At 40.9% G+C, this 15000-nt stretch overlaps 2 protein-coding genes across 7 annotated transcripts in view; both read right to left on the bottom strand.

Moving 5' to 3' along the window:
* mctp2a (multiple C2 domains, transmembrane 2a) overlaps positions 1-11908 on the bottom strand; it is a 52624-nt gene extending 40716 nt beyond the window's left edge. Inside the window, exons 1-4 of the mRNA XM_076262342.1 lie at positions 11821-11908; positions 7846-8692; positions 6951-7016; positions 5697-5805 (exon numbers count right to left, since the gene is read on the bottom strand). Coding sequence (XP_076118457.1) covers positions 5697-5805; positions 6951-7016; positions 7846-8691 — 1021 coding nt within the window. The 5' untranslated portion in view covers position 8692; positions 11821-11908. The remainder of the gene's footprint in view (positions 1-5696; positions 5806-6950; positions 7017-7845; positions 8693-11820) is intronic.
* An 813-nt stretch (positions 11909-12721) lies between these two features.
* The window catches only part of mef2aa (myocyte enhancer factor 2aa), a 97129-nt gene continuing 94850 nt past the window's right edge, over positions 12722-15000 (bottom strand). For all 6 annotated transcript variants that reach the window (XM_076262309.1, XM_076262301.1, XM_076262317.1 and 3 more), the window contains one exon: positions 12722-15000. This exon is cut by the window's right edge and continues 2001 nt beyond it. The gene's annotated coding sequence lies outside the window, so the exon portion shown is untranslated.

The following is a 15000-nucleotide window of genomic DNA, read 5'->3' as shown; positions in this document are numbered from 1 at the left end:
ATCTATGTGCTAATTTAACCCCATAAGCAAGATCCTACCCACAAACCTGGGTGGTTTAGTCCAATGATCCCACACATTATATCATATATTTAGTTCATGCATGAGACAATTTGCTCATTGACTGACTTTGCACTTTGCACCAGCACCTTGAGTGTACATCTTTCAGTATTAATAAAGTTTCTGTCAATCTTCTGTGTCAAAATCCATACGTGGTCATATGGCAGTTGAATAGGTCAGTGGTATTTGGGTTTTATATGGATATTATTGACTCAATGATACTAAAATCCCATCTAAAGAAATGAAAACAAGTAGATCAGGTGTTCTGTAAGTCTCCACCCATGATGCATGTAGAGCTGGTCAAACATGTTTTCCCATGCAGGGTTACTGGGAACGACACGCTGCAACATCAGGACACACTGACTGAGTTTCTGGTCTGACCGCATGCCTGTGTGTGTGTGTGTGCGTGTGTCTGTATGAGTGAACTCCTCTAAAGTGTCGGTGTGTACGTCCCTGAGCTCCTAGCCAGTCAAAAGGGATCACGCCCGCTATTCTTGACGGGGACGCCTGGCACCGGTATAGGACCTCAGTCGTGGCATGCTGTTTTAAAAAAAAATAATGAATGTGTCTGTGACCTGACAACTAACTGACCCAGTCACAAGCCTGACAAAACACAGCAGTCATCACTGAGGAAAACTGCTGCCGGTGTCCCCTTACATCTGGTTGTTGCTGAAATCAATCAGATGGGAAACCCGCGTCCGACCCACCAGATGTCATCGCTCTGGGTCGGGCGTGTGTTGTTTCGGAGGCCGATTATGATAATTTGGGTGCGATGAAGCGGCGGCGTTCAAATCACACGTGGCAGCGGCGTGCGACTCGAGCCCTCTGCTGCGCCGCCAAGGCGGAAAGTGAGAAGGGGCCACCTGCGGGGAGCGGGTCCGGTCCCACCCCACCGCCGCATCGTTTAGCAAAACCGAACACAGCTCAGCGAAAGCGGAGCGACAAAAAAAAAACGCATGAACTTGGAAAGCACCCCCACAACCACCAGCAACCACCACACTGCCCCCCCCCCCCACCACCACCACCACCCCCGGCCTTCCTCCCCGTGCCTGACTCTGGGTTTTTCTATGGTAATGAAGAAGAGGACCAATCTATCAGTGCTGTCAGAGAGCCCAAATGCTGCAACACAGCAGGTGACATGAAGGACCGCCCGTCTTTACTGTACGACGAGCGAGCTCTGCACGACAAAAAGTAAGGGGGAAAAAAAAGTTAATGTCTGAACACAGGTAGAGAAGGAATGTGGCAGGGCCAGATGGTGTGCATACTGTTCTCTCTGAGAGCTCTTCCTCTCTGTGTCTCTCTCTCACACACACACACACACACACACACACACACACACGCATGCACACACACCCTGGCACCAAAAAAAAAAAAACAATGACAAAAACGAAAGGACAGCCACACTACCACAAATGGATTAAAGGGCCATTCACACCAAGAACGATAACTATTAACGATAACGGCAAAAAAGTCTCACTTTAGCTAATAATATGTGACAACTTGCACACATAAACTATGAAGAACAATATCATTGGGGATCACTCTCAGAGCGATTTTGAGAATAATAAAAAGCTGACAGCCAATCAGAATCCATCAAATTTTAGACATAAAATTCATCAACATGAGGAGAGACTTTCCTTATCGTTGGTCAATGTACATACCCATATTGTTATAGTTGTAAGTAAGGGATAACAGACGACATAGCGTTCGGTTAACAGAAATGAATGCAAGTTCAAGGTGGTAACAACATTCATATCAGTACACCTTTAATTTCTGTTACCGAACGCCATTGAGTCCATTATCTCACTTATACCACTGTTGCCACTTACGTTGTGTTCATTTGCTGTTATAATTTAAACATTTGAATTACTAAAACTGTCTTGTTCATAGAACTACTTCTTTCCGCCACTTATCAAATAATTTCTCAACTTGCAGGGCAAACTGGAGTTAATAGTTCTAAATGGATGGTTGTTTGTTTGTTTCATCTCTCTCGTTGTCAAGTGGGCATATCTCAGGATTCTGTACATAATTGACGTTCTAAACACCGCATCACAAAAGGAAATTCAACCAAGCAGTGGTATAATTAACTTCCTGTCGCACTGGATGCTGCATGACGCAACATTCTATCTCCCGCCTGTTGCTGCATAGCGCAGCATTGAGTCTCCAGCTGGTTGCTGCGTAGCGCAGCATGCTTTTTATTTCATGTTTCTAGGTGTACAGAGGCTTAGATATTAAGGTTTTGGTAGACGTTGACAATTCTTAGTATTTTTTCAGAAAACCCTCAGGAAATAAAGTTATTTAGTCTAGAATGCCATAGGATTCTATAGGCGTTTTTAGCAGGCATATTAGAAGTAAATGGGTTAAGGCTGTCCATGCATGAGTTGTTTTTGGAATGTGTGTGTGTTTGTGTGTGTATGGGTGTGTGTTTTTTGTGTTGTGTATTGTGGTGTTTTTGGTATCTTTTCAAGGCTTTTTGCATGTAGTGCATTTAAATAACAAACAATATGTATTGCGTTTGGAGGTCTGCATTAGTGTGCTTAAAGTGTGTGTGTGTGTTTGTGTGTGTGTGTGTGTTTGTGTGTGTGTGTGTATGCAGTGTTGCCACAGTTACCTTGAAAAAGTAATCTGATTACTGATTACTGATTACTCCTTTAAAAAGTAACTTAGTTACTTTACTGATTACTTGATTTTAAAAGTAACTATGTTAGATTACAAGTTACTTTATTAGTTACTTTCAGCAGCTGCCGACAACACCCCCAATGCCTCAACATAAAAATGATAACCGGTTTTGCCAATACTCACTATACTGGAAGTGCATTTTAACAGCAATGTATAGCAGACATCCCAACCTAACCTATTTAGATACTGAAATGCAGATGTTTGTTCAATAATGTCTAAGTACACCAAATAAGGAAGGCCTATTGATATAAATTGTTATAGTAAAATATGTAGATTTTACTATAACAATTTTTTTTCATGTAGCCTTGGCAACTAGCCATCTTGTAGCCTATATAGGCCTGAGTAATATGCAAATGAAATTACACTTGTTAAACTCACCTCAACAAGTCTTTTGCAATCATTTAACCCGCCGTGAGCAATGCTAAAGTTGCTGTTACAAACAGTACAGTGTGCAAGATTATCATTATGTTTTAATCTTTTAAGACAATTGGGTACACTTTTGTGTAGTCTGATGTGAAATGGGTCTTAAATCTTCCTTTTTGAGGGGCACTGACGCTGCCATGACGCTTCTGTTCCTAGATACACTGACTGAACTGATTAATTATGTATGGGAGAAAATAGATATAAGCACTTACACTGAAAACGGATTGGTTGATTTAGCAAAACAGACCAGGATGCTCTCTGTCTTGGATGCGCTTCAGGCACAAACGCACCACTTTGAAGCAAAGATTCTAGAATCTTTGATTTGAAGTCCGGTCTGGCTTGCGTGCTCTTGTTCGCTCTAGGTTTCGGGAAATTTTATGTAATTTGCGGGCGTCAGGAAGCCGCTATCAATATGTGGGAGACTCCCAAAACTTCGGGAGACTTGGGATGTCTAGCTAGACAGCACTTTGTTGCCAGCACAGAATGTACAATGTACCTTAATGTTGTCATGTTTAGCTGACACAAGCTCAAAGTAATGACTGATGAAATGTGCATCTCTCTCTCTCCCTCCACCCTCCATTGTTGTTTTCGTTTGTGTCGCTGCACGTGAATTGTCCTCATGCTGAAAACGTGAGCATAGCCTACATGACATTAATCCCCAAGACAAGAAGAAAGCAAAGAATATATCTTTTTATTAAGGAAAATGACAAAAATAGTAACGCACAGTAACTTAGATAAGTAACTTTAATCTGATTACTGGTTTGTAAATAGTAGCGCATTACATTACTCGTTACTGAAAAAAGTGGTAAAAATAGCCTAACTTACTAAGTAACGCGTTACTGGCATCACTGTGTGTATGTGTGTGTGTGTGTGTTTGTGTGTGTGTGTGTGTGTGTGTGTGTGTGTGTGTGTGTTTGTGTCTGTTGAGATGTTTTTGGAGGGCATGTTTGTGTATGTGTGTGTGTGCGCTAGGGGTGTAAATATTAATCGATTCGTATCGATGCATCGATTATGCAGCCGGCGATTCAATGCATCGATTCGTCCGCAAGAGTATCGATTAATGTGTTTATTTTGCCGCCTGTTTGTTTGCCTATCTATTTTCAGCATCAGCTCCGACCTTTCTTTTTCTGTCTATGGCTCCGATGTAAGCGCACTACCTACTCCTAAGCTGCGGGTGTTTTTTTTTTTTATATGCAAAGACATGAGGCTGTATAACGAAGGCTTTAGATACCTGCTCCTACATTCCGAACTTTTGTTGATTTATTTGAAACTTCATAGATGGGTGATTCTCCAACTATGGTACTTTTTGGACCTGAACATTTTCAGAAAATGAAACATTTTTAATTAAAATATTACTGGCATAATTTGTTTCCCCAGTATGCCTAGATACCTGCCCTGGAGTTGGCTGTGCTGATTTTTATGGAATAATATGTATTTTTTGACATTTTTCCAGACAATGGCAAAAGCAATGGTCATTTCGACAACCGAACAAAAACAAGCCAACCTGTCTACCTATCACTACCATGGAGACAGATGTGGAAAAGACGGTCGTGGAAATTACATTTTCCCACTTTCCCTCTAATATCTCATGTTTGACTAGCCTGTTAGTGTTAGTTTTAGAGTTAGCATTAAATAATCTCAAATTACACCTAATGAAATTGTAAAAATCCAGAATTTTTCCCATCGGAATGAATTATGAGCGGTTCAGAAATGACGTACAATAAACATACTCGCGGTATTTCTCATATTTACCTTGATATATCTCCTATGTATTAACCTCTGCTGGGATTATTCTTTCATTCAGCCATGTGGATCCCTCTGGAGTGTCAGTTGCTATGGTTACTGAGTATACAAATCTAGAATACTGAGTCTGGGATTGCATTTTATGCAGAGGTGTGGAAATGACGGTGAACCCAAGGGACAAGTGTTTAACATGTTTAAAATATGCCAAATCGAAAAGAAATATAAAAACAAATAGTAGATTTGAATGAATTGGGTTATAATGCATACTTTCTGTTTGAATTTAAAATTATATCAGTATTAGATTTTAAGAGAGATAAGGTCGAAGACCCAAAGTCTGGCCTAGGGACAGAGGCAAAATAGTAAAAAACGCATATAAAATGTCTTATATTTTATAAAAAACAACATAATTGAACAATGATTTTTTATATATAGGTTCCCCTAAATATGTAGTAAGTGTGAAAAAAATAAAAAAGTGGAAATGTTTTTTATTTTTTTAAATATATGTCAAGGACAGAAAAAGTACCATAGTTGGAGAATCACCCACATATCATGTAAAAATATTGAGTATTGAATCGTATCGAATCGTATCGTGGGGAATTCTGAAGTATCGAAAATAATCGAATCATTGGCTTAAGAAATCAATATTGTATCGAATCGTCATGAAGACTCCGATTTACACCCCTAGTGTGCGCGCACATGTGTGTTTGCATTAGTGTGTGTGTGTGTGTGTGTGTGTGTGTGTGTGTGTGTGTGTGTGTGTGCGCGTGCGTGCGCACGCGCGTGTTATCTCATACCAGAGCGATCTCGCACCACCAGGTTCCTGCCCTCCTTGAGGTTGATGGTAATGAGGTACTGCACCTTCTGGCCACTGGCAGCCAGCTGATCTAAGCTGACAGCTGAGCTCTGCAGACACAAACACATGCTGTCAATCACAATGAAGCACAATGTTTAGGCCATGGACAGCAGAGAGTTTCTGTAAACATTTCTACAAAAGCTTCCCAGTTTGTTGTTGTTGCTTGTGTGTTCATGTGTGTGTGTGTGTGTGTGTGTGTGTGTGTGTGTGTGTGTGTGTGTGTGTGTGTGTGTGTGTGTGTGCGTGCGAGCGTGTGTGTGCGTGTGTGTGTATGTGTGTGTGTGCATGTGTGTGTGCATGTGTGTGTAAGCATGTATGTTTTTGTGAAGCTTCAAAGACTTTTAGAAGAATGTTTTCTCAGTTATTGAACAAAATCAAAAATATACAGGTAATGCAAAGCCCTACAAAACAGTCAGTCATTGGCTGCTATTCTGCAATGACGGTTAACTGACGCTCAGTCAACAGAACAACAAAGGCCTGGAAATGAGCAACATCTCCGTACTGACAATGACACATTCTACCAGTTTGTCAGCGTCATTCAGCATGACACATTTGTGTGGTTTTACACAAGGAGGAGCTGGTGACCAACTGCAGGACTCAATCGGAGTCAGAAAATACGTCTTTCTCTCTGATAATCTCTTTCTGTTTCTGGCCCCATCTTAAATAATTCCATTATTTGTCACATTTCCTGCCAAGGGACTTTCTACCTATACATACAGTACGAGGAAGTCTTATGTGGGATAACACACTTCATTCATTACACACTTCCTCTGTCCATCTGTTAATCATTTATGGCCATCAGTAACTGTGGCACTGTGTCAGTGTGGTCAGCATCCAGTGTGATGTTCCTGTCAGGTGACGTTCATGTCAGGTGACCAGTAAAGCAAGATGCTGACTCGAAGATAATGTTTTGATCCATCATGCACATTCTGATCAAACCAAACTTTCCATGTGCTCTTGATAAACATGTTTACTAAATCAGTACATGTCATGTGAAAGTTACTTCATCCTAAAATGCCAAACAATTTGACAAATTGATATTCTGCTTCACAAACACATACCAGGGAACATCATGTGTCACGGCCAAGATCTGACCCGGGCCAGTCCTACCCTACCCAAACCATTAACTATGACCTTAACTATGTAAAAGTAGTAAAGCAGGTTTTCAAAGGAAAGTGGAACAAAAACAACTTACACTTCTTTCCACTTGGTCTTGAAGGGAGTTGGTGTCATAATCACTGGTTTCATTGAATAAAGGAGTCTATTGAAGAAAAGATAAGGACATATAATCATATCATCAGTATTAGGGGTCAAACGGTACACAAAATTCATGGTTCGGTGTGTACCTCAGTTTTGAGGTCAAGGTTCGGTTAATGTTCACTACAGTAAGCCTGTAGGTACTCCTAACCTAAAATTACTTTTCTATTGCTGATGTGCAACGGGAATAGTATTTTTAAAAGGTGTCAAATGTTTTTAGATGTTTATTGACTCAACTCGACATATTGGTCCACCACTTAATATAATTGTGTAGGAACTCAAAATCTAGTCCGGAAGCCAAAAAAAAAAGACTGCATTTGGTACATTCAGTACACTTCTGTATCAAACCTAACGTCCTGTACCTAAACGGTTTGGTACGAATACGTGTACCTTAACACCCCTAATCAGTATATGACTATAACATGGATCATGGATGAATTAAATCAAATGATGGCAATATGTAGACTGCATAGACATCTTGTTTAATTGTTTGCCTTAATAGCTTAAACAAATCTGATAGTAAGCTACTGAAATTGTATACCTGGTTTTTGCAACATATTGGTGACCTTATTGATAGCCTTATTAAAGTGGAGTTCAGTTAGCAAACTACAGTACATGTGTTCCTTTTACAAACATGGCATTTAGGGAGACTGCAATTACATTACAAATACCCCACAACTGTCAACAAAACATGGTCTACAAGATATCACTAAAACATACAAGGACCTCTGTCCACAGTCACCTATCATCACGGCGCCATTAAACCTTTCCTACTGGACACTACACAGTCAAAACTAACTGGCAGTGACCACTATGGCCCATGAAGTACTCACATAGGGTACATCTTCTGCAGACCCTGTGATGAAGAGTTCTCTGGATGGGGGTGACATTGGCTCCATCATGGCCAGCAGATCACTGTCCATCCCCCAGGACATCTCCGGGACGTGCTCCTCTGAGGGAGTGCTGTTGCCTGACTCCGTGGGACCAGCCCAGGAGGAGGATATCTCTGCAGGCAGAGAGAGTCTGTCCGGTGGGATGATCGTCCTGGACACTGGAGGCGTTCTTTTCTTCTCTGGGGAAGCGGGGGGGACCTTTGGCCCCACAGCGGATCTCTCTACTGGGGCAGGGGCGTGCGTCTGATAGGCCGGGTAAACTTGTCTCTCGGCGGGCATAGGTGGCTTTGTGACAGGAGCACTCGGGGTCTCTGGAGGCGCTTGTTGTGCCACCCTCTCTGCCGGGACACTGGCCCCGTCCGCCAGCCACGAGAAGGTGTCGGTCTCCAATCTCATCGGGGTGGCGCTGATGCCCGGGTTAGGCACTCTCTCAGGGGCAGAGCTGGTAGAGGGCGGCGCGGCAAACCTGGTGTAGAAGGGGGCATCTGGAACGGAGGAGTTCTCCGAGTACGTGGGGCTGGACGAGCCGCTGTCTACCACGGACTGAGAAAAAAAATGGCTGTTGGCACCGTCAAAAAACATGCTGTCATCATTGGGCGTCTGGATTATCGTGTCCAGGGCAGAGGGCTGAGATGGGAGTGCAATCCGGAGGTCGGGGACAGAGATGCTCCGACGATACTTCAGATTGGTCTTCTTGGGTTTCTTGCCAATCTTGATGTTGCTGAACTGGGCTCTGGTCTTGTCTCGGAAGTTGGACCAGGCCGTGCTCTTTTTGGCAGGATCCATGCTGATGGAATGGAACATAATGGGGAAGATTATTAAGGATATTCACATTCAAATCTGTACTAAAACAAGATAGAAAGCGCTTGAAAAGCACAGCAAAATACAAAATATCAACAATAAAGAGGTCTGGTGAAATAATTGCATGTTGTTCCTATTGTCGTACCATATTGCATACTTTGAAATGAATAGGATGATACCAGGTGTGACAAAACAAGATCTTTAACTACTACTATACATTGTTGCCAAAATGGGTGATGGCTGCAAAAATTATGAGCATTCATTATTATTGTATACAGATGCAAAGACACACACACACAAATTATGCACAAACCTGTTTTTCTGTGGTATGCAAACAACATACATTAGAACATAATGACTGCGTCTAGAGCTGTAACTCATAATGTCCCATACTGTGCAACAACAACAGTCACCCAGGAAGAACTAGAACATGTGTTTTTACACTCTAAGATGAATGATCAAAATGAGGAAGTATATACAAGAGGCATATTTGAATGTACTGCATTGGTAGTCAATGTTAATATGAATATGAAATTTGACATACTGCATCGGTACTCCATTCTTTAGATGTAGGCTATGCCAAATTTCCTGAAATTGTATCAGTGGAGAGCACAGCAATTGACATGTCTCACTATTTCAAGACGTGCCAATGTTGTGATGTGAAGGTTCAAGGTTTACGAAATAAGACATGCTGAATCACTGCTCAATCTTTGAATGCAATGCTGTCCATACGGGTCACTGTAACAGACACATTTCTATATCTATTTGGAGCCCTATGATCACTGCTTTGGGATGTGGGCATGTGTATCTGTGCATTAAATTAGTTTGGGAACAGCTACTCAGCTTCATGGAGGAGAGGGCCTATTGTGGGCCTACTGTCATGTGACATTGCTGACTCTTTTATCTGCACTATTTGTTTCTTTGCACTTTTCCACATGTTACAGTAAATGGGAACATGAAATACACACACACATACACACACACACACACACACACACACACACACACACACAGGTTTGGGACCTTGCAAGTATAGTACTGTATACTCTTTTGATCCCGTGAGGGGAAATTTGGTCTCTGCATTTATCCCAATCCATAAATTAGTGAAACACACTCAGCACACAGTGAACACACAGTGAGGTGAAGCACACACTAATGTAGCAGTGAACAGCGGCGCTCGGGGAGCAATGAGGGGTTAGGTGCCTTGCTCAAGGGCACTTCAGCCAACCGGCAACCCTCCGGTTACAAGTTCGAATCGCTAACCAGTAGGCCTCGACTGCCCCTCTAAGGCCACGGCTGCTTTAGCAAACGGCTGTTTTAGCAAACGAATATACTGTATTTGCACAGAAATTGAACATTTTGGACATTTAACACGTATACATGTGCAAACATTTGAGTTTCAACAATCATCGAGCAACCAAGGGGAGAGTATGTAACAGTATTTACCAGGAGCTTCAGGAGTAGGGGGTTGGATAGAAGTTGGGGAGCATTTTTGGACAGTATACACAGCACTGTGCAGTGGTCATATTATGTACTGTCACGTGGTATATCTAGTTATAAATAGTTAAACTATTTTCCACATTGTAATTGTAACATACTGGAGATACAAGGCAACATTTTGTATTTTTGCAATTACTTTAAAAATACTTTAAAAGTGGTGCAATATCACTTCTGATATTCATATTCACGTATAAATATCATATATCATTTAGTTCTAACATAGGTTTACATTTGCAAGAAAGAAAAATGATAGCCTTAAAGCCTTGTTGAGCCCTTTTGCACATTTGTTTCTTTTTTTTTTTGTCTGTGAGACAGAAACTGTTACTGCCACTGGACAATTAAATCATCTTTTGTAATTCGCTGCTTTAAATAGCTGTTGTTATGTATGCTGTATGGTCGTCTGTGCCTCTAGAGCTGACTGGGGTGGGGGTGTTAGCTGAAAACAAAGATGCAAACTGGACATTCGAGTCTTCCGCGGTTGTGCAACAAACTTTTTTCTCTTACCTAAATAAATCCTCCATAGGGTCTAATTGTGGCAACTAGCCTTGTAGGACAATTATGGCTAATTAATTGAACATGGGCTGAAGGTTATATAAACTTTTATACTAAGCTATATTATATATACTATATTACTTGGACAGATACTGTGCTGCAACTGTTCCTATCCTGTAGGCCACTTCTCAAAGGAAACAGATGCAATGCAAGCGAAAAATACTGCTGGGTATGTGTCATGTGGGTGAAATACGCAAAGAGGAACCATTTTTCGTGTCTTAATTAGGCCTAAATATATCAGTAGGCTAAATAGTGACATTACTGGGGAGTCACTAGGGAGTTTCTTCCTTTATCTCTGATAGTCCAGCTCAACACACACAACAGTATAGTAACATAAGGTTCGTGGTTCGGTCTACTGAAAAATATAGGCAACATTCAGAAATATCAGTCTGTTTGTTTATGGTTCGTTTGTGGTGTTCCCCGAGAGACAAGAAATGATGCGAGCTAAAACACCAGTTTTCACAAGTGGTCATTTTCTCCGATGGTAGGGGCCTACAGTAATGGTCTGTTTCAAGTAGCCTATGTGAAACAGATAAGGTGATATCGCAGATTGGGAGGTGCTTTACATTTGCCATCAGATGAACAGGAGTAGGCCTAATGCTTTCCTGAACTATCAAGAAATACCAGTATAGCTAGCCCGTCTCTCCTAGAATCCAGACACCTGATCAAAAAGAATCCTAAAAGTTTCACCCTCTTGAAACGTAGGCTATAGGCCTCTTATAGGCGACTTCATTGCTTCAAGCATGTAGCCTACCTCTCATGCTTAGGGGAGGCTGAATTGTCAAGTGTAGGCTATTAAATCATAAATTATTCGTTTCATTGCAACAGCCTGAAATAGCTTCCTTTTTTCGTATTAGTCTATTAATCTGAAAAATATAGCTAAATATGCGAGTTTAGTCACTTCTACGATCACCCACAGTTTTGTTCCCGTAACCTAGTCAGTGTCAGTGTCTAAAAAACATTTTTTTCTGTTCCAAGTAGGAATGTAAACTAAATTGAAAGTAGGCAATAGTTACAAGTACTGAACACATCAAATAAATATTGGCTTTTTGGTGAGCTTACCTCTTTTCTTCAATTCCAAGGTGTCCTCAAGAAGGAAAAAACACTGTTGCCGCCTTGCCTCACCTGTTCGAAAGCATCTGGAGCATCAGTTGGGCAGACTGGCTGTTAACTTCCTCGTGTGACCAGTTTCAGTCAGTCGGCAGGTGATAGGGCGGGTTGAAAGCGCCAATTAATGCACAATCATGTCCAGTAAACGGAACCTTTTTTAATGTCTAGGTTTCGATTTATTGAGGTGACTGTATTGGTCAATTAATATTTTTTTTTTACCTTGACCGTAAGTGCAAATAACAATGTGGAATAAAATAGGCTAATGACAAATGTGATTGCAAGATCAATTGCGTGTAACCCCTATGATAATGTCAGGTAATATGATGGAATATTACATAGACCTAGGCTACATTAAATTCCACCTAAACATCTGTAGACTAGGCTACCTGGGACTGATTGATGAGACCGAGATGGGCAAGGTATCTGTAGCCCCATCTGCTGGACATTTTCATTATCACCCAGAATGTGGCACCTGACTCATCACATTCTGTAGGCTATTGTATTTACTTCATAACTGCACACTACATATGGCTTATCATTGATACAACTCTTTAGTCTATACATCACCATGTGTTACATTTCAAGACAGTCAGTGAGTTTTAGAGATCAACGTGGTTGTCTCTGCTTCACTGTGTTTAAGGCTTCCTATAGGCTCTATGACAAAAGTGAAGTTGAAAGTTGCAGCCTCACTCCAGTATGAAGGCACATAGAATGTTCATTTGGGAGTACATTGATGTTTTAATTGAGCTGACAGGTTCTGTTATTGGAGACTTCACATGATGGACGTCACAAAGTCACATCAGATTCATAGTTGCCCACTTCAGTTTGTACAGAATAAGCGAGAGGACCTATATTACACAGTAAAAGCCAATATCTTTACTTTAGTGAATGCAGAATACAAATTTGTACAACAATCTCTAGCATAATATCTTAGTCATTCGATAAAAAGTTCACTAGAATATTTATTGTATAGTGAAGATAAAACAACACATTCAAGGGAAATATAATGCAGATTAACTTAAAATTATCTCTTGATTTTTTTTTCTTCCTGAAACATGTTGTTTCATTCATGGCAACAAAGTCCAGCTTGTGCCGCCAAACGGTTTGAGCAGACAAACCGCAAACAGCTTCTTGAAGTGAACTAGTAACTACAAACAATTACCAAATACATATAGTTCTGTTTAGAAAAGCCATTAAGCAAAGCAGTGTACTCTTGCACAGCAAAGTGAAGAAAGTCATCTACAAATCGTCCTTCGTTCCTTGTTTTTTCACATATCCCTTCCTTTTCACATTCAATAATTGTGCATGATATCTGACACAGCACACAGACCAAAGGAGCACTGGGGTCTCTTTAGATTTGCTATGTATTTCATGTGATGTGTGTGTGGCTTACTAATCTGACAGCACCAAAAAAGTGTTGACCATGATCAAACAAGGGGTTCCTTCAGTCTGATTTTCCTGCCACATGTGATCCATGTAACCAGCTTCTTTGGAATAAGGCTACCCACTGACTGTGCATTTATGATGAAACTAGAGAAAGTCCCTGATATCCAATTGAGCATTTTGTGCATAGTGAGTGCATGCAAATGTCCGAATGCCTGTGTGTATGTGTGTGTGAGTTTGTGAAAATGTTTGAAGAACAACAAAAGCAAACTGTTGTGGTGATACTGATAGTGCCATTAAGCCATACCATGAGCTACGGGATTATTGCTTTTGTATATAAAAAGGCTTTGATTGTGTTTGGTTGGATTGATGAGGTCTCTTAAAATATTGTGACTCAGTATGCAAATATTAAATGGTGTGTCATCTGGAAATTTCCTTGAGGTAAATCTACAGGTACTGATTGAAAAGCTCACATCAATAACATGTTCAACACTGAGGTGACTATAGAAATTGTTGCCATTCGAATGGTATGTATGATAGTTCCACCAATGAGAAGATGCAAGCACTTAAGGGAGAGGTTAACAGTCATTTTCCCCCACTGTTAAATGCCTGAGCATATAAACTACACCCAGCTATAAGGGAGAGAGAAAGACATCACTTAAGAGAAGCCAGGGGAGCCTATGGGCCTGTGTTTTGTCTGATGACTGCATAGATCAATATCGGCTGATCGCAAGATGCTCGCATAGCTTGCGTTTTGTTCGCTTGTGAGGACAAAAAAGGGAGGTATATATATATATATATATATCTGCCTATGGTATCACACACAGAAATATATAGGAAATGTAAAGAGAGACTCCTTTTGATTACAGCAAACTTTGTTTGTTTGTTTGTTTCACAATAAAAACAAGCAATCCAGCAGTGAGATCATGTCAAATATGTCACCATTTTGTGTAGGTTTCTGACTAGCTGCTGAATCCCCTGACTCTTTTTTTCCACCGGTAGAGTAGCGGGGTGTGTGTGAGCTATTGCAGCTGACACTGGACGCCCCTACACACCTGGATGGATACAGGCCTGGCTGACCTGCACCACACCCGGCCAGGGTCCGATTCAGGGTTTCCTGATATGTGGAGGGGGTTGGTGGGGGAGAGAAATGATGCAAGCCAGGACCAGCTTAACAAAAGCTGTATTACACAGAGTGAGGAGACTCAGGTGCTCATAGCCAAGCAACTGCAGCCAGGTAGGGAGTAGAATTATGGCCTTTCGTGTTCTAGCACTATAGAAGGCCTTTTTCATTTGGGGGAAATGCTTTGTTACAAATAAGATTTTTTTTGTATAATGTCTACTGGTCATCAAGGGAATTTGATGCTGATGACAGTCTATTGAGCCAAATTTGCAAAAACAAATAAAAAGGAAAAATGTGTCCTGTACATATTGAATGCAGATAGTTACACAATGCTAGGATATTTACAATAAACATTTTTGTGCACATGTTCAATTGGTGTGGATTGTATATGAAAGTATATGGCAAAAATAACCAAGAAAACAAAATGGTGCACCCATTGGTTTATAAATAATTTGGGGGGTAATTTCTTGAACAAAGTATTCGATATGTGTCTTGAATTAGGCAAATTAATAATAATAAGCGATGCCAATATGGGACCATGTGGTTTGAAAGGCAGTGTATTCAGCAGCCTTGGACCTGTCCTAAACACAATCGCTGTAGGAAAGAAACCAGATGTTCTTTAACAT

This window comes from Alosa pseudoharengus, unplaced genomic scaffold (assembly GCF_046254945.1).
Source record: "Alosa pseudoharengus isolate Yale_2024_CS ecotype anadromous, Long Island Sound unplaced genomic scaffold, YU_APseudo_1.1 YU_APseudo_1.1_scf_10, whole genome shotgun sequence".
In the NCBI taxonomy this organism is placed as follows: Eukaryota; Metazoa; Chordata; class Actinopteri; order Clupeiformes; family Clupeidae; genus Alosa; species Alosa pseudoharengus.
The sequence above is the reverse complement of the archived record's forward strand: the minus strand, read 5'-3'. Positions and strand labels throughout refer to the sequence as shown.